Below are 20,949 nucleotides of genomic sequence, written 5' to 3' on the forward strand. Positions count from 1 at the left end.
AGCTGAGTAATCTTTGTTTTAGCACACTTCGGATGAAACTTGAATGCAGAATTCTTGGCCATCTTCTTCAGCAACCTGCTTAGATATTCCATGGCAATAACAAACAAGTAAGGTGACATGGGATCCCCTTATCGAAGCCCTCTTTTTGCATCAAATGGTTTACTAGGTTTCCCATTAATATTAATTGAATACGAGACTGTCCTCAGGCAGCTCATTATCCAACTAATAAACTTAGTAGGAAACTGCAGTCCATATAATATTTGCTCAATATAAATTCATTCCACCGAGTCGTAAGCTTTTTGCATATCAATTTTTATCATACACCTAGGCGATATGTTTTTCCTTCCATACCCCTTTATGAGTTCATGGCTTAGGATGATATTATCACTTATGATTCTTCCTGGAACAAAGGCAGACTGGCTTTGATCAATCAAGTCAGACATGACCACCTGTAGCCTCTTTGTAATAATCTTTGAGATGATTTTATATACCACTGTGCAGCAAGATATGGGTCTAAATTCTTTTATTGTTAATGGATTCCTGACCTTTGGAATAAGTGTAACAGCTGTGCAGTTTATAGGCTTGAACATTTCTCCAGTTTGAAAAAAATCCAATACAGCATTAGTAATATCATCTCCAACTATCCCCCAGCTTTTCTTGAAAAAAAAAGAATTAAATCCATCATACCCTGGAGCTTTTTGATCATCAATTTCTCTCAAGGCATTATACACTTCTTCCTTTGTAACTTCCTCTATCAATTTCAGTTGTTGCTCTCTTCTTACCTTGTTTCCTTCTTCCATAACATCTTGTTGGATTACCGGTAACTCCTTTGTGGCTGTTCCCAGTAGTGTCTGATAAAACTTGACAATCTCCAGTTCCACTTCCTTTTCATTCTGTGCTATATGTCCATCAAGAGTGTTTAGTCTTTGAATTTGATTTTGGGCAGTTCTATTCTTCATACACGCATGAAAATAAGCATTATTGGCATCTCCTAATTGCAGCCATTTCACTCTTGATTTTTGCTTGAATATGCTCTCTTCTATTTCCACCCATTTCTCTAACTGTTGCTTTATTTCTTTTTCTTCATCTGCCAGCTCCTCCTGCTTCCTATAGTTTCTTGTTTCAACCTGCAAGTCTATCAGTGCTTGTCTATAATAATTCACCTTCTCTGTCACCTCTGAGAATTCTTTACAGTTTAGTGTTTTAAGTTCTTGTTTCACTTGCTTCAATTTGTACCAGACTGTTTCCATTCCCTTACTATGCTGCCTACTGCCCCATGTCTTCTTCACCAGTGTTATAAACTCTGGATGTTTAGCCAAGTGATTAAAAAATTTAAATGGCTTGGCCCCTTTACTTCCCCTTCCTCCTATTTCAACAACAAGAGGTGTATGGTCTGAGAAATATGGATCAAGTGTTGTCACCTCCACATGAGCCCATTTATTCATCCATTCACTATTAGCAAGACCCCAATCAATCTTACTGTGTACATGGCTGTTAGTCCATGTATATCTTCTACCATTCATTTTCAATTCCACCATATTAGAATCTATCATAAACTTCTTAAAATCAGATACTTCATATTCTTGCACTATGCTCCCTTGGACTCTATCTGTATGTTGTGGTATAGTATTATAATCTCCCATTGCTATCCATGCTTCCTTCTGAGTGATTGCTATTTTTGTTAATTCATCCCATAATGTTCTTCTAGCTACCACAGTATGCAATCCATACACCACTGTTAATTGGAAATCTACATTCAAGTTACACATCTTCACAACCCCATGAATAAGTTGTGTGGATGTATATGTCTCAGTAAACACTTCTTCCGTTGGATTCCATAATATCCAAATTCTGCCCCTTTCATTTGCATCATAATTTGAACACCAATGCCATCCTGCATCAATCCACCTTATTATTTGTTCAGCATACTTCCTTTGCACCCTATGTTCTAATATTGCAATTAATGCTATATTATTCTTCTTTATAAACTTTTCCAACTCAGCCTGTTTATAAACTTTATTCAGGCCCCGCACATTCCATGTAACAATCTTTAGCATTTAGAATCAGGAGGATCACTCACCTTCTCTCCTTGACTACACTGTCCACATTCTACATTCACCCCTTTATCCATTAGCATTTGTTGTTGTTTACTTCCAAGAGAGCTGAAAGTATTGGTAACTGCCAATTTGTCTTGTCTAATTGTAACCTGCCCATTTTTACTTGCTGACTTTCCTCTAACTTCTGTCCATTGTCCCCTTTGTTCCTGCTGTTGTTTATCTGCCTTTTTCATCATCTGTTTCCCCTGTTCAATTTCAGCCACATTATCTTTCTGATGAACTTCCTCATTCTTCTTTTGCCATATAGTCCTTTGTTTTCCCATTCTTCCTTGTTCAGGCTGTATAGCTAATCTCTGCCCCTTTTCTTGACATTTATGTCCAATTTTCAGACATGTTGGACAGTAAATAGGCTTCCAGTCATATTTTATTTCCTGCTCAAATATTTTTCCCATAGGATCTCTTGCTTTTATCATGTCTGGCAGCTGCTTCGTAACATCCATCTCCACAAGCATCCTTGCATATGAAACCCTGTCCACATTTGTTGTGCATTCATCAGCATAGACAGGTCTCCCTAACACATTACCTATCCTGCTTAGGGAGTCCATACTCCAGCAATTCAGCGGTAAATTAGGCATCCTAATCCACAGTGGAATCGTTCTTAACACTTCCTTGTTAAAGTCAAAACCAGCTTCCCAAATTTTCACAATTACTAGCCTATTGTTCATTGTGTGAGGGCCTGAGAATAACACCTCATCCCTGTCTTCAATACTTCCAAATTTCACCAGAAAAAAGCCTTCATTATGATAATACACTTTAGGGTTCGCTGTATAGTTCCAATTATTCGCAATGAATCTCTCAACTGCTGCTATAGTAGGTGAATTTCCAACTACGTACATTATTAATGCTTGCTTCCACTTTCCAGTTTCTCTATCAAGTTCCTCTTGCTGCAATTGAGCCACCACTTCACCTTCAACTATAGTCGGTGCTATATACTTCAATTCCATACCTCTAGCTGCAAATTTGTTGCCATCAAACAATGTTGCCCATGTTTGCGTCTTCTCTGCTACTTGATTTTCAACAATTTCACTTTGTTTTTGTGCACTCTCAATCACCCCACCCTTCCTCCCTAGTTCATTCGATTTCCCCAAATCTGTGACTGTAATTCCTACCTTCTCAGTCACTGTGTTACTCTCAATTGTTTCGATTCTTACTTTCCCGTTCAAGTTAGCAGTTGTTGTTTGTTGGATCTATACCTGCATTGGTGTACTCACCGGAGTGTTGCTATCTTTCCTTTGCCCTGTATCCTGTGATGGCGTAATAGCTCTATTCCGCTGAATTTCTTCCTCTACGCCTATGGCTTCCTTCATTAATTCCGCTACATTCTTCCCTGCTACTTTGTTCACCTTCGCCGGCCTTCCTCTAGGAATTTTTTGATCCCTGTGCACGTTAGTTCACCCTATCATACGCCCAGAGAGAAAATGTTTTTAAGAGCGTGCAATTACCGCTGAATATTAACTAGTGCATAGAGTCATAGACTGTAATATTCGTAATTAATATACTCAAAAGTACAAAACTGAAAACGTTTGTTGACAAAAGTTTTGTCCAAAACAAGCAAATATCAACCCAGAGAGAAAACTATACATAAAGGAATAAATTTGATTAATAGAAATATCTTATTACTTACTTAGAATTAATTGATGAACTTAGAGAATAAAGGAAAGTATTTTTTTGATTTTTTATTTATGTTATAATTAATAATATGTGTATTGTGTTATAAAATATATATTTCGGTATGGTATCGGTATTTCATTTTAAAATACCAAATACTATACCTAATACTAATTTTTTTTTAAAAAAAAAAAATTAAACCAAATACTATACCGAATACCAAAATTTTCGGTTTCGATACGGTAATTCGATTTTGGGAGGATTCGGATGAAGTGGTGGGAGGTATTCCACACACTGAGAAGCTATTCATAGGAGGTGATTTTAATGGCCATATTGGGGAGTCAGCCAAGGGATATGGGGATGTGCACGGTGGGTTCGGTTTTGGAGTTAGGAACGAGGGCGATACCTTGTTATTGGACTTCTCCAAAGCATTTGATTTGTTAGTTGCTAATTCGTGCTTTTAGAAGAGAGAGGATCACTTGGTCACGTTTCGGAGTACGGTGGCCAGGTCTCATATTGATTACCTTCTTTGCAGGAAGAGTGATAGAGGCTTATGCACTGATTTCAAGGCTATACTGAGTGAGTGGATTTCGACCCAACATAGGCTCTTCGTACTGGAGTTGGAGATAGGAGAGAAAGGAAGGGGAGAGTAGTGTACGGGCAACCTAAGATCAAGTCAAATCAAGTGGGGAACCTTGACTAAGGACAAAACTCAGGTATTAGGGAAGAAGTTGTTGGCTATGGGGGCCTGGAGGAGTAGTGGGGACGCTAGTTGTATTTGGACCACGACTGCGGACTGCATTAGGGAAGCTGCTAGAGAGGTGCTAGGGGGCACGAAGTGCGACTCGGGGGGCCACAAAGGGGAGTGGTGATGGAATAGAGAGGTTCAAGGAGAAGTAGAAGCCAAAAAAGCAGCATATGTGAAACTAATGAAGAACGCCGATGAGGAGGAGAGGATGAAGAATATGAAGTTTTATAAAAAGGCTAAGAAAGAGGTGAAGTTAGCGGTCACGGTTGCCAAGACTGCAGAATTTGAGCGCTTGTATGAGGAGCTAGGGGGCAGAGGCGGTGACAAGAAACTGTTCTGATTAGCCAAGGCTATAGAGAGAAAGGCTCGGGACCTGGACCAAGTAAGGCGCATCAAAGACGAGGAAGGTAAGGTCTTGGTAGATGAGGCGTGTATTAGGCGCAGATGGTAGACGTTCTTCCATAAGCTCTTGAATAAGGATGGGGATAGGATCATTGAGCTTGGGAAGCTGGAAGACTCGGAAAGCCAGCGTGATTTCGGGTTTTGTAGACATATTAAGGTTGAGGAGGTTATGCGAAAGATGAGTAGGGGTTGGGCGACCAGATCAGACGAGATTCCGATGGAATTTTGGCAGAATGCGGGCCGGTAAGGCTTGAAGTGGCTTACTCATTTGATTAATGTTATTTCTAGGACGAAGAGAATGCTCGAAGAGTGAAGGCGGAGTTTAATAGTCTAGTTGCACAAGAACAAAGGTGATTTCCAGAATTGCAATAACTATAGGGGTATCAAGTTGCTGAGTCACACCACAAAAGTTTGGGAGAGGGTGGTGGAGACGAGGGTGAGAAGGTGTGTGTCTATTTTGGAGAAATGGATTTCATGCCAGGGCGGTCGACTACAGAAGCCATTCATTTGGTAAGGAGGTTGATGGAACAGTATAGGGAGAAGAAGAAGGACTTGCATATAATGTTTATTGACGTTGAAAAAGTGTAAGATAAAGTCCTTAGGAAGGTTTATGGAGATGTTTGGAGATTAGCGATGTTCCATTAGCATACATTAGGGTGATTAAGTACATGTACGATAGAGCTACGACTCGGGTGAGGACCGTGGGATGTGATTCAGACTATTTCCTAGTGGAGATGGGGTTGCATCAAGGATCAGCTCTTAACCCATTTTTATTTGCCCCGACAATAGATGTGTTGACGTGACATATTCAAGGAGAGGTGCCATAGTGTATGTTATTTGCAGATGACATAATGCTGATTGATGAGACGCGTTTTGGGGTTAATGCTAGGCTAGAGGTGTGGAGACGTACCCTGGAGTCTAAAGGTTTCAAGTTGAGCAGGACGAAGACTGAGTACTTGGAGAGTAAGTGTATTGTTGGGGCTCATGAAGCAGAAGTGGACGTGAAGCTGGATACACAAGTTATCCCCGGGAGAGATCGTTTCAAATATCTTGGGTATGTGATACAGGGTTACGGGGAGATCGACGAGGATGTCGCACACCGTATTAGAGCGGGATGGATGAAATGGAGGCTCGCTTATGGCATTTTGTGTGATAAGATTGTGCCACCTAGACTTAAGGTCTATAAAGGTATTTAGACTGGCCATGTTGTATGGAGCTGAGTGTTGGCCAGTCAAGAAATCTCATGTTCAGAAGTTGACATTAACAGAAATGAGGATGTTGAGATGGTTGCGTGGATATATCAGGAGAGATAAGATTAGGAACGAGTATATTAGGGACAAAGTAGGCGTGGCTCCTATAGAAGATAAGTTGGGGGAATCGAGGCTGAGATGGTTCGGGCATGTGAAGAGCAGAGACCATGATGCTCCGGTTAGGAGGTGTGAGAAGTTGACCATAGTGGATCAGATGAGGGGTAGAGAGAGGCCTAAGAAGTACTGGGGTGAGGTGATTAGGCAGGACATGACGCTACTTCAGCTTACCGAAGACATGTCCCTCGATAGGAGGGTGTGGAGGTCGAGGATTTGGGTTGTGGGTTGACAGACAGTGTGGAGTTTCGTTTAGGCATCCCAATAGCAGTAGTACTAGTCTTGTATTTTGCTATGTCTAGCCTAACATGTCATTATTGTGTCATTATTTTTAGTAAGACTGAATTTATTTTTAGTGTCATATTTTTAGATATCTGTTATTGCACGTATCTCCATTTGTGACCATGTCTAATTACCTGGTTGTTGCTACTGTCTGTTTATTGCTTCATTTTCACTTCTTTTGAGCCGAGAATCTTTCAAAAATAGTCTCTCTACCTTTATTAGGTAGGGGTAAAGTATGCATACCTTCCCAGATCCCACTCATAAAATTTTACTGGACTTGTTGTTATTGTTGTTGTTGGTACGGTAATTCGGTATTTACCAAATTATGCACGGCCTACTTCAAAGCACGAGGACTTTAGTTTTCTTGTTGAAATGTTTCGTCATTATTCGTGTTAAAAGAATCCTATGTAAAGTAGTACCCGTTTGTAGTCTTTTACAAAGTTTCAAAGAAAAATGTCCGATTAATAAAGAATATATATTGGTTACAAGAGGTGAGGATGTTTTAATATGACATCAATGATAAATGTCCGATTGATACATATAAGGGTGGCATGTGGGTCGGTCCCGGGCCGGTCGCAATTTAAACGGGCTTCGCGATCCCGGTTTTGGTGGTCCTTTTGTAGGAACCGGCCCGGGACCGGGCCCACGAACTAATGGTCCCATGCTAAGTGGGCCCGCTCCCGGGCCCAAGTGGTCCCAACTGATATTTTTTTTAATTTTTTTCAGAAGTTAGAGAAAAAAAGATGGTAATAAAAATATCTAAGGCAATTCCTTGTAAATTATATCATAGAATTGTGACCTAAATTTTTTAATTCAAATTTAAAGACAAAATTATTGTAAAGAGATATTCAAAGCAATGCGTTATAATTTTATTATAGCATTAAAAAAACATGACAATATCTTTCTTAGTTTTCCTCCCCCTATGGAATGAGCACAACAAGGTGCTAATACCACCATTGAGAAGAAAAAGAAACTAATCAAGATGTGCCAAAATACAAGTTACATAATACATACTAATTTTTGTTCATACAAGTTACATGGTATCTCTTACAAACTTCATAAATTCATTAAGGTTCGGAGGAATTTCCGTTGGCGGTGGCGGAAAAGAAGCTTGGTCATCACTGCTTCCGGGCGAAGCAGAATCCTCCGCAAGTTCAGCTAGCATTTCTTCGTAAGCTTCGTCTACCTCTGTTGTGATTCAGCAAGTATGAGCACGTGATTTTTGTCCTATATGAATTATTCCCATAAATTCAAAACAAATAGTTTCTTTCAGTGTTTGCAATTTTGTGGATTTTCGTGAGATTTTTATTTTGTTAATTATTTGCATTTGTTTGTGCATACTTATGTCATTTTCAATTAACGAAAAATACAAAAATATATTGCATTTGCATTTAGAACTTAATTTACATATTTTAGATTAATTAGTAATTAGGATTTTATAAAAACAAAAAATCACAAAAAAATAGTTTAGTTTGCATTTTTAATTTTAGCTTTGACTTTGAGTAGTTTTTCCGTTAATTTATTGTTAATTAATCGTATTAATTATCACTGTAGGTTTAGTCAGTTTTTTTTTTAGATAATCAGTTCTAGGAATTATTTTTTTGATTTTTATCTAATTTGAAAAAAAAAGGGAAAAAGAAGAGAAAAAGGAAAAAAAAAAGAGAAGAAGGAATTGAAATGAATTGAAGAAATTGGGCCAATTTAGTTTGCATTATTCCAGCCCAAAACATTTACCCTTTGTCTCAAACACCCGCCCAAACGGACCAAACAGACCAGCCCAAACACTATCCGGTCAGCCCCACCTCAAACCCAAACGACACCGTTTCAAGCCAAAGAGATCTGGGCCGTCTAGGTTTTTAGATCCAACGGTGTGGAAGTATGGGTATGGTTAATATATAAATGTCCAAACCCTACCCCCCCCCCCAAGCCATCTCTCTCATCCCACCCCTCATCAGATCACCGCCCTTCCCCGCCCCGCCGTCTGCCGCCCCGGACCGCCGCCGGAAATCGCCTCACTGCGGCGGCCGGCCACCAAATACCACCAAATTTACACCATGAGTTCCTCTCACCCTCCCCATTCCAACCCCCCAATGTACTTCCCTCAAATCCCAGTCAATCCCCTCGAATAGTCAGAACCCTAGGCGGCGCCGCCTCCAAACCTCCTCAAAACTACACCCCACATTCCTCTCACTTCCCTCTTCCCAAACCCCTAATTATTTTCTTTCAAATCATTCCACACCTCCTCGAATTTTAAATCTAAAAGGGAAGAACCCTAGAAATTCAAGGTGTCGATTTCTGCTCCAATTTCTTGAATCCAAGAGTCGATTTGAGGCCCCAAAATAATGCTTCCGTTTGTTCTTGGCAAAGAACAAACGCCTAGCATCATTTTGGGACTCGAATCAAAGTCCAGTAGCTGTCTAAGTTCTACATAGTGAGTTTTCTTTTCTTTCTTTTATTATTTGTATTCTTTGTTTTAAAATCAGTCTCCTGTTAATTCGCTCATCTTTGCAGTATCTTAGTTCTGTAATTTTATTTTCGATTAGTTAGTTTGATAGTTCGATTAATCTTTCCGCCTATTCTTGGATTACCATTACTTGCCAATGTTCGATTTTCTCTTTTCATACTGTTTTGGTTTTGGCTTTGTTCATTTCTTCAGTTTTTGTTAGTTTTAAATCTGGAGTTCAGTGGTTAATTTAGATTCAAGAGTTTTGTTTCATTTGAATTTGGTTTTAGCTGATTGATTTTCAGAAGTGCTGGTTTAACCATGGTTATTTTAGAAGGGTTAGGGTTAGTAGACCAGTGTAAAAGGGGCTAATTTAGTTAGTAATTTTCAGAAGCAAAAAGGGTAATATGGGTAATTCAACATAAGGAATCTGTTAGTAACTGAAAATGGAACTCCCTAGGACCTTCTAGATGGGGTTTTAAGTTGAAATTCAAAAAATAGGTGTAGTGACTTGGGTAGCAAGTCAATAAATAAGAGACTAAATAGTCTAAAAAGTGAAAATAAAAGGGACTAAAAGGCAAAACAAAACCTGCAGGGGTTGCCCTAGTTGCGGGCCTATTAAATGCACCATTTCTTGCCTTAGAAAAAAAAAAAAGGTTTTAGGAGCTGAAAAAAAATCCAGAAAAAGAGCTGCATAAGTTTACTATTTTAGAAAGGTTAGAAGAGCATTATTCTCTGTACCTCCAATACTGAAAATCTGAGAGTGAGATAACTAAGGATTGAAGAGCTGAAAATTCCAAATACACAAGCTAAAAAAAATTCTACTGTTTCATGGATTTCTGGGAGCTAAATAAAGCTAAACTCAGAAACAATTGCAATTTTATGCATTTTGGTTTGAAAATTTGTCTTGGGTCTCTCCTTTGATTCTCATTATTGGTTTAAGTGCTGGAAACTTCAAGACCCTTTGGTTTTTCTGGTTTAAAATGGTCTAAAGAGGTCAAATAGCTGTGATGATCTGCTGAAGTATATCCGCCACTGCTGCTGACTCTCTCTTTTCTCCTGCTTTATTTTTCTATACCCATGTATGCTTTGGATTCGTCACCATATGATGTACAATCATGAACTCCTGTAATGCAAGTTGAAGCTATGATCATTCCTAGTTTCTCTTTGTTTTCTGATTTTATGCAATTGAATCTAATCCCTGTTGTGTTTCAATATTAGCTGTATCTGCATTTCTTTCGTTTTATCAAGTGTGAACTGAAATTCAGGAATGTATAACTGCTTCGAAAACATTTTGGATCCTGTAATATGTGACTTTAGATTGGTACTTTAATTGGGCGGCACTGTTTAGTTTTGGTTCCCCAGTGTAGATTTAGATACATGTGACACTGAATATAGGTCATGATGTTGCTCCCTAGTATATGATTTGGAACTTGTTTTAAAAGCTTCTTCTGTGGGAATTTGTTTGAGCATTCAGGAGATAAGAAATTATCAAATGGAATCTGAGTATGTTTAATGTTTCGTTTCAAATAATGTTGCATTCCTGAATAATAGTTCATGAAGTCATTAATTTGTATTTTTAAGTTCTGTTTCGAGACTGTCTTTAGAGATGTTTTAGCATGATTCATTCGATATTTGTTGAGTTTAAGTTTTACTGGAGCATGCTAATTAGGAAATTAAACCTGGATTGGTGAATCAGATGGTATGTTCATTTAGAAATATGCTAGACAAATCAAGAGGCATGTTACTTGTTCTACTTTCAAGTTATTGAAGGTTCAAGAATTGAATATTGGTTTGGTCAAGTATCTCATTAATTTAGCTGAGTAACATCAAGCAGGTTGCATCATATCATTTTCGTAGAAATGTGGGCTTGAAAGCCGGCCCAAGTCATAAGATCTGCCCCAAAGCTTGGATGCTTGACTTTGAATTTTCTTGGCTCGTTTCATCAAGGATTGGGCTCATCACTAGCCCAAGTCCGAAGGAGTTTTATTCATTACATCTAGCTTGCTTTCCCATTTGGGCTTGTGCTGAGGCCCAAATGTTAGGCAGCTTCTTGTGAACGAAGCTGAATGATTCCTCCTTCCTCTTGGACCGGCTTCAATGAGCTGTTAGCCTAGTTCACTATTGGATCCGATGGTTTAAATGCAGGCGTTGGGCCTTTCAAGTTAGGTGGCAAACTTGAATTAAGGGGTTTTCAATAACAGGGGTCCCCTTGTTTGAGTTTGGACTTGAACTTGAGGCCCAAACTTGCTTGAAGGCTTTAGTAGTAGTCAATTGATAATGCTAATTAATTAAGTTTTTTTTTAGAGACAATCCTTAATAGATAATAATAGTTCATCTTTAGGATGTCCTTTTAAAATAAATCAAGCTGCGCCGCGCCAAACAAAATTCACAAACTGCATGGCCCTCTTCGATTATTTCTTTAAAATACTTAGAACTCGGGACGTGCCATTTAGCAAATTTCCATGGCCTCCCGCAAAGTTAACAACACGTTAGTTGCTTTAGGCGCGTCTTTTAATAATATTACCTTCTTAAACTCGGGTGTGCATTTCATGTGACCCAAATCCAAATCCTAAAACGTTGAATAAAATGTGTTTCGGATTGCGGGTGCATTTCATGTGACGCGATCCAAAGACATGTTTTAAACGACGTTTAATCTTCTTTAAAAATTGAATAAAAGCGGTTAAAAGTTAAAATTTGCACATAGGTTCAAAATGTATTAGAATCAGATAAATAAACCAAATATAGCAGCTGAGCGACCGTGCTAGAACCACGGAACTCGGGAATGCCTAACACCTTCTCCCGGGTTAACAGAATTCCTTACTCGGATTTCTGGTTCGCGACTGTTAAACAGAGCCAAACCTTTTCCTCGATTCGGGATTCAAACCAGTGACTTGGGACACCATAAATCTCCCAAGTGGAGACTCTGAATCTCTTAATAAAATGAATCCCGTTTCGATTATCCTTGAATTGGAAAAACTCCCTTTATTATACCCTTCCGGGGGTGTAGTGAAAAAGGAGGTGTGACAACAGTATCGTAAGTTCTGCGAGCACTTTAAACGAATTACTACTGATTTTAAAGATGAGTGAGAAATTTCAGATTTTAATCGATTACTCCTATAGGCATGCTTTCTAGGTGTTACGAATCTTGTGGTGCAGAGATCTTCTATGCAGGTCATTGATATGATTGGTTTATTTTAGGTCCTATAAGTGGAATTGCCTAATGACAGATGCACGTGCAAAAATGCAGGAAAAATCCTATAGGCATATTATCTACGTGATGTGCAGAATTTTAGCAGTGATTTATTGACATGGTATATATTGCGAAGTGCAGAAAACCTATGAGCATGGTATCTATGTGAAGAATGCAGCATTTTAAAGTTTTAATCCTATAGACATGTTTTCTATGTGAAAATGCAGAATTGAGAGAATATACACCCTATAGGCATGGTATCTACGTGAAAATGCAGAATTGAGAAAGTATACACCCTATTGGCATGGTATCTACGTGAAAATGCAGAATTGAGACAATATACACCTTATAGGCATGGTGTCTACGTGAAAATGCAGTATTGAGACAATATACACCCTATAGGCATGGTATCTACCCCTTTGGCATGCATTTTATCCCATCCCTTTTCACTATACCCCAGTAGTTTTTACAAAGTTCATTACAAAGCTTAATCCAGACTCAAAGTCTAATAATATGAGATAAACCAACTTCCAGGATCGGATTTTTCAAAGCCTTTCTCTTATCTGGGATGTGTCAAAGTTCCGAGGAACTTCAAGAGTTCCAGGCAGTGCTTACACCCCAAATATTATTGCAGAACAGATTATAGTGCAGTGTGGAAGGGCCATCCCTCAAGTGTCCAAGTTCAAAGGGAACTCAAGGTCCCAAGGCAAGGCTCACAGGAGGGGGGCAGGACTTAAGGGCTTAGGAGTAAGTGTAAGTGCAATGAAAAGGAATTAGGGGGGAGCCAGGGCAGGCTGGTGGTCATGCCTAGCACCTGAGCTACTGGCACACCCCTAACCAGCTTGTCAGCTTAAAAATTAGAGAGTTAGGACCCTTTGAGGGTCAGGTTCAGCCATGGACCGCAATTTAGAGGCTGCCAGGCTATACCTTAACTCTATACACATAAGGGAATGGGGGTATGGGAGATTGAAAGAGGCTGGGATCCAAAGGACCCAGTCTTAATCCATGACAACAACTTTGTATTTGCCATGTCTTAAACTACAGCCCAAGCACATAAAGGGGAATGGGGATAGGGATTCATTGCAGTAACAGATAGCCAAACATAAGTAATCATTTTAAAACTGAACTCTATAAAGCAGTAAATTAGGCATGGGCATAAAAGCTTGTAAGTAAACACATTGGATTTTGATGCTTGAATCAAAAGTAGGACATACCCGTTCAGAAGAGCAAGTAGGAAGAAACAGTAGATATAGGGAAGCCAAATTGCAATCAAGAAGCAAGAGTGTAAGTTTTAGAAGAGAGTTGTGATGATTAAAATCGTGTTTGTGTTAATGAAAGAGCAGGGTATTTATTATTGCAAACAGGTGTAGCAAATAAGGCAAGAATCATAGTTTAGTAATAATTAAGGAACTATGTACCAATTAAAATCAATCAGCCTATAGACTTCCTTTAATTAAGGAGTCCAAATTCAAACGGTAATGGGCAGAAGTTATTTAAGGAAGGAAATCAAGTAAATACCTCGTGTAAGGTAGACAAATAAGGGTAAATACATGGTGGTACTTGATTTGTAAAACAAGGAAAGGGCCAGTAAAATAACCAGTAAAGAATCCCATTGAAAGCCTTGCTCGAGTCAGAAAAGAGGTAAAAGGAAAGTTTTAATTTAGGGAAAAATCAGTAACAATCAAATAAGCAACATTAAAGGAATTCAGAATCAATTAACAGTTGGCAAGACCTTTGAAAGAGAAGCTCTCGTATAAAACACATAGACATGTCAAGCAAGAGGGTTTCAAAATCACAAACGCAGAAAAAGGTTCAAATTCAATTCATAAACTCGAAGTGAGTCTGAGAGTTCAAGGTTTCAAAGTAGAACCCTTGTCCAAACATAAAACCAAATTTAGCCAAAGAAAACCCCCAAATCCTAGGGTTTTTAAACTCGAATTTGATACAGAGATGAAGAGGCAAACTATCGAGATGAGCTCAGAGACCTTTTCAGAGTCTCATGAGAAGCATACAAGCACAATAGCAAGTAGAACATAGGAACCAGTACAGGAAACAAGTTTCAAGAAAGCTTGAAAATTAAATGAGTTCAGGTAGTGTAAACTTAAAGAAACAGTCGATGAAACACATCTAGAAAGAATCCAGGCGAAGTCCGGTAAAGGCAAACAAAGGATCAAAACTCAGTAGGAAAATACAGTAGAGGAACACATAAGATAGACATGAGAGAGCATGGTGAAAAACCAGTATGAGATAGAACGGAGCATAATAAAATAAATTTCATAACAAGGCAAATATAAGAATACACAAAAGGCATGTGAGTCAGAAAAGAGCCAGTAAGAACATAGCAGGGATCGATTCACACCAAGAAAAGAGAAGAAGAAGAGTCAGAAACAATTTAAGGACTTTCCAGAAACCCTAAACGAAAAGAAGTGCTTTTTGAAAGAAAATCGAAAAAAAAAGGTTTAAGAAACTTAAGCAACAGTGCAAACATGTAACAGATCTAAAATAATCGGAGAGAACCTCGATATTTAGGGTTCAGATGAACCTTAGAGATGAGAAAGGCTTCGAAAATACCCGATCTAAGTCGGATAATGTCATAAACAGGCTCAAAAGACCAAGAGCCACCGGAGCAAGGCCGGAGATGGCCGGAGTCTTCGAATCAGTGAAGGCCTGGGTGAAGACCCTCGAGGTCTGGCCTCGATCCTTCGAACAACAGGCATGCAGGAGCCATAGGAGGTGGGTATAGGTTGTCCATGGCCTGAGAAGCCATGGACGCCGGTGAAAACATGATGGAACAAGGTAGGGGAGGCTAGGGTTCCAGGGAGCCTTGAGAGAATTTGGGAGTTCAAGGGCGGCTGAAGGAGGAAAATGAATTAGGGTTAGGGGTCGTCTGTGAATTAAAAAGGAAATAATCAATCTGAGCCGTTGATTCCGGTCGGTTTTTTATGGATTGGGTCGGTTTAAAATTTGGTCTGGTTGCGATTGGGCTCAATTGTGGTTAAAATTTAAATTGCAAAGGGGTTATAATTGAAATGGACGAGGCTAAATGTTAAACAGTCATTTCTTCCCTTTTTATTTTAAAAATAGTTAAAATAATTTTCAAAACCAGTTAAAAGCACTAAATTGATTAATAATCATATAAATATTAATTAAAAGTACTGGGAGCAATTTTGTAATTGCAAAATACTGTCAATTGGAAAACAGGCTATAATCGCAATTATAGCAATTTAGCCTTTAAAATACCAAATAAATTTTATAAAAATGTGCAAAAAATCACATTAATTATATCTTGGTGTAAATATGAAATAAAAATAAATTATTCATCAAAAAATGATAGTCCGGAAATAATTATTGAATTTTGTACTATTAAAATAGACAATAAATTGATTTTAAAAACCTTTAAAATAAGGGAAAGATACCAAAACTCTTGGGCATGCTTATATATGCATGTACATACTATTTTGAGAACATCTTGAGTATATAAAATACATAGGGAAAAATTGGGTATCAATAGGGAACACTCCCACAAGATAAAAAAGAAGCCAAGAAGCTTCGAATACAAGCAGCCAGGTACTGCCTCATAAACCACGACCTTTACAAAAGGACGTTCGATGGTCCCTTGGCCAAATACCTCGGACCAAATCAAACAAGGCGTGTGCTCGAAGAGGTACATGCGGGCCACAACGGCGCCCATACAGGTAACCGAGCCCTCGTCAGATGTCTTATTTGTGCAGGATACTACTGGCCCACTATGAAAAAGGAGGCCGCAGACTACGTCAAGAAATGTGAGCAATGCCAAAAATACGCCCCTATGATACACCAGGCGGGCGAACTACTGCACTCCGTCACGTCTGCATGGCCGTTCATAAAATGGGGGATGGATATTGTCGGACCCCTCCCAGCAGGGCGAGGTAAGATGCGCTTCCTTTTGGTTTTAACTGATTACTTTTCCAAATGGGTGGAAACAGGTGCGTTTGCTCAAATACGCGAACAGGAAGTCATCGCGTTCATCTGGAAAAACATCATATGCCGATTCGGCATCCCCAAAGAAATTAGTTGCGACAACGGACCTCAGTTCACTAGGAAAAAGACGACTGAGTTCTTCGAAAAAAGGCATATCAAGCGAATACTCTCCACACCATATCACCCCGCAGGAAACAATCAAGTAGAATCCTCCAACAAGATAATATTAAATATATTAAAAAAAAAGCTCGAGGACGCCAAAGGGCTATGGCCGGAACTGGTACCTAAAGTGTTATGGGCCTACCGCATAATGCCAAAAACCAGCACAGGTGAGACGCCGTATTCACTGGTCTACGGTATCGACGCAGTCATACCCGTCGAGATCGGAGAACCCAGCCTGAGGTACTCCGATGAGAGTGGGTCGAGCAACGACGAGAACAGAATACAAGACCTGGACGAGGTTGAAGAACGAAGGACATGGCTCATAAGAATGATAGCCCAAAAACAACAAGCAGAAAGGTATTACAACAAGAAGGCCAAAGTACGACCACTCAAAGTCGGGGACTATGTCCTCAAAGCCAGAACACAGGCAACAAAAGACTCGAACGAAGGAAAATTGGGAACGAATTGGGACGGGCCATATAAAATCACAGCAGCAGCAAGCAAAGGAGCGTTCCAGTTGGAAACAATGGAGTGAAAACTGCTACAAAACAACTGGAATGTCGCCCACCTCAAATATTTCCACTTCTAAGAAATGACGCCATCTAGGTTACACTCTTTTTCGCTCACCCGAGTTTTGTCCCAATCGGGTTTTCTCGGGGAGGTTTTTAATGAGGCGACAAGGGAGACGCCTTAATGTTCAAAGTATAATTCATTGCCCAGCCTGCCGATAGCATCCTCAGGCCGAGCAATGAAGGGACTAGATACAAGGATATTACACCGTTGAATGTATGAAATCGATATGTATCTCCAATATACGAATGAAATTACTCCAATAACTGTATGAAATCGACAAGTATCTCCAATGTATGAATGAAACAGGCACATAAAACACCCCATGGCTAAGGCCATCGCCACGAAAGAGTTCGACTTCACTCGAACCACGACAGGTTAACATTTCGACACAGTCGAAATAACACCCATGACCAAGGCCATCGCCACGAAAGATTTTGACTTCACTAGAACCCCGATGGGTTAACATTTCAACACAGTCGAAATAACACCCATGGCTAAGGCCATTGCCACGAAAGAGTTCTACTTCACTCGAACCACGACGGGCTAACATTTCGACACCGTCGAAATAACTCCCCGTGGCTAAGGCCATCATCAAAGAAAAGAGTTCGACATTGGTAAACTACGACGAGATACTACTTCGGCATCAGCTTGAAAGTAACATCCCTACGATCAAGGCCGTTGCTAACAAAAAAAGTTCATATTAAACTCACAACACAATGGGGTTAACATTTCAACAAAGATTCGGAATAACATGACTATGGCAAAGGTCATCGTCGAATAAACCAAAAAAAGGAAACAACTGTACACGACCAAAATAATTTTCAATACAGCAAATATATTACAAAGTGCTTATTTTTTTTACAACGGGCTCAAAGATGCCCTCACAAAAATGGCGAAGAAAAAGTAAATACAACTGGATACTACGCCACAGCATTCCCTGTGGCATACACCTCCTCGTACCAAGAATCAGAGGCAAGTTTGTCCACATTATCAGAATTAATATCATCCCCGCCAGGTGTGATAGGGTCATACTCGCATGCCTCACGAGCTACACGGGCCTTGGCATGCACATCCCGAAGCTCTGCCTCGGATGCCCTCCCGTGAGCATGGAGAGCCTTATACACATTGATCCGGGCTTCGGCGTGAACCCACAGTTCATACAAATGGCGAGGCACGACAGGATCAGCCGATGCATGGGATGTAGAGGGTTGTGACTGACGTAGCACGTCCTCCGTTCTCAAAGAAGCCACTTGTTCATTTAACGCGGACAATTCTGCCTCTAAATCTTGAATACGCCCCTCAAGTCCCGCTACCTTAAGCGCAGACGCCTCCACCTCCTTGTCCCGCTCCAATTTAAAAACACGGAGGTCATCTTCTAAAGCAGCTGCCTCAGAGACGGCAGTGGCCCTATTCCTTTCGGCGTGGGCCAATCCATCAGCATTTGCGCTCAATTCACTCTTAAGGTCAACGTCCTCCGCTGCCTTCGTGTCTAGTTCGGCAGTTAAATAGGCCACATTTGCTTGGAGGCCGGTATTTTCGGCCATCACTCCCTTGTTTAGCTCATGCTCATCTTCCCTGACCTTAAGGGCCGCCTCAAGCTCACTACAACGGGCAATGGCCTTCATAAGGTCCCCATCTCGCTCTTTCAACTCTTCGACCTTACGCGCCAGTTGATCCTCCCTCTGCTTAAGCCCATCGCGCAACAGCTGAAAGTCGCGATCTTGAGTGAAGATATCGGCCATCGCACGATGCTTGGTGCGATATTCTCGATACTTAGAGGATATCTTCCCATAGATGTCGTCCTCCTCCTTTCCTGACGCTCGCACTCGATCTCCATGATGAGGGTCTAATGTGAAAAATAAAGTTAGAACAAAAGGATAGGCCAAGAATAGTAAAACAGATCCAATAACGTAAAGAAAAGAGAGGCATTTACCCGTAGAGCCATGCCGGAAACGCTCCGTGACAACTCCACATCACTCATCGCTCTGAGTGCCTCACTCTCAGGAGTAGCACATAAGGGGGCAAAAACAGACGCCACCTGGTCACAGTTCGACAGCAAGTCGTAGTCCCCGGGGACGACTATGTGTCACTCAGAACCCTCCGTTCTAACCTCCACGCAAGTGTGACACTCCAAAAATTCTCGAACATCCCCTGGCTCGACGTCCGAACCGAGTCGTCGCCCTCGGTGCGTAAGTCCCCTCCGATAGTAGATGATATGCCACCCTCAGCGGAACGCACAGACCCCCCTCCTTGGTATACTCCTCCTTCCTGGGGAGACCTCCCCGCCAAAATAGCGTCCGCCATAAATGCGGGCATAGGTGCCGTCTTCGACGCACCCGTCCTACTCTTACCAGTATCAGCAGCCACCCATTTACCGAGCTCTACCCTCCTCTTTTTTCTCAACGGAGGTTCATCCCCATAAGAGGACTCATCCACGAGGTGATAGACCGGTAAAGAGGAGGTCTCTTCCCTCACAACCATATCACGAGAGGAGTCTCTCGCTTGCACCGGCTGAGCACGACCCTCTTGGATGGATTCGTCCAAAGTAAATTGCATTCCCGCCGAGGCGATCGCCTGGCAAAATGCAGGGACTGGGTCCCTCTGCCTAGAAGCTCCGCAGCCTGTCATCACAAGGAGTCGTATCAATAGATAATGGCAAATAGCCGAAGAGCGGTACAGAGGAAAACACTTACCAGATGAGACCTTCGGCCCAAAAAATTTCACAAAAGCAGGCCAGTCTCGGGTCTCCACTGCGTGAAGCAGTAAACGGGCTACCCAGTCCCTTATACCGGCAATGGGACGGGATGCACGCCCCATAGCTGCAAAAGAAAGCCGCAAATAAATACTAAGTTGAACACAACAAAGACAAAAGAGAGAGTAAACAAGCTGCGACACCTACGATTATCATTCCACCGCTCCGGGAATCCAGCGAGGTCCGATACAATGTGTTCAGTTCTGACGAAGAAATACTTGTGCCAAAACTTACGGTTTGCCCGGTCATCAGTTCCAACCACCAGCCTTTTGGTCCCACGGTGCCTCAAATGTACCATAGTACCCCTATGAAAACTAGGGGAAAACAAATGCAAGAGGTAGTGGATGTCAATTTCGCACCCCGCCAACTCCGCGTATTTTGTCAACACCAAAAATATTTTATACGTGTACGGAGAAAGCTGCGCCGGGCAAACCTGATAAAACCGACAGAATTCTTCCGCTAACGGGAGAAGGGGGAAGGAATGACCAATTACAAAGGGGTATTCGTAAAAAGCACAATACCCCGGTCTATGGACCTCCACGAAATCCCTCCCCGCCGGAACCATCTCGACTTGAGAAGGAATGCTATACTTAGTGCGGAGGGCATCTATATGGGCCTGCTCGATTTCAGACACTACCGGAATGGGAGTAGGAGCAGGATCTTTAAGAAAGTCACTTCGAGACATAGGGTGTCTCGGTAACAACTCATCTACGGTGGGAAAGTTGTCCCCCTCCCCCGCCATCGTGTCCTCACTACCAGAAGGGAACGCCATGGATAACGGGGTGTCGACAGAAATCCCTTCATGTGACCCGTGTGTTCTAGGCATATTTACGGCGGAAATGTATTAACGAGACAAAAGAAACCAAGAACAATGAACGGAAGAGAGAAAGTTAAGAAATCAAAAAAACAAAGCTAAAGATACGAGAAGGAATAACCAGAGGAGAAATGACCAAGAGTTTTTGAAAAAATAAACCCTTTACCTATTTATAGGGTTGGGTGTAGGGGTGGGCGTTCGGGCAGTTCGGATTGCATATGAAATTTTGGTTTGGATTTTCAGTTTTCGGATTGACGAAATGACAATCCAAATCCAATCCAAATAAGTTCGGATTGGATCGGATTTTTTAAGTTCGGTTTTGGATTAATCGGTTTGGATATTTTGGATTTTCGGTTTTGAGCTTATAAGTTGAGATGTTTCTTCTTTATATAAAAAATATCCAAATGAAGTACTCATGTTAAATTGCCTGAAAAGTTCTTCATTCTCCGCAATCATCCAAATGAAATATTAAAATAATGAAATTATTATATAAAAGAATAAAAAAATACAATAGAGACATTAATACGACAG

General features: G+C 40.7%; 1 protein-coding gene across 1 annotated transcript; it reads right to left on the reverse strand.

The window, feature by feature from the left end:
* Positions 276–3,424, reverse strand: LOC109237950. The gene is made up of 3 exons (XM_019404349.1): positions 3,311–3,424; positions 2,081–3,226; positions 276–2,003 (listed from the first exon to the last, which is right to left on the reverse strand). The coding sequence occupies exons 1-3, from the start codon at positions 3,422–3,424 to the stop codon at positions 276–278; spliced, it is 2,988 nt and encodes a 995-aa protein (XP_019259894.1).

Source organism: Nicotiana attenuata, chromosome 1 (genome assembly GCF_001879085.1).
Source record: "Nicotiana attenuata strain UT chromosome 1, NIATTr2, whole genome shotgun sequence".
NCBI lineage: Eukaryota > Viridiplantae > Streptophyta > Magnoliopsida > Solanales > Solanaceae > Nicotiana > Nicotiana attenuata.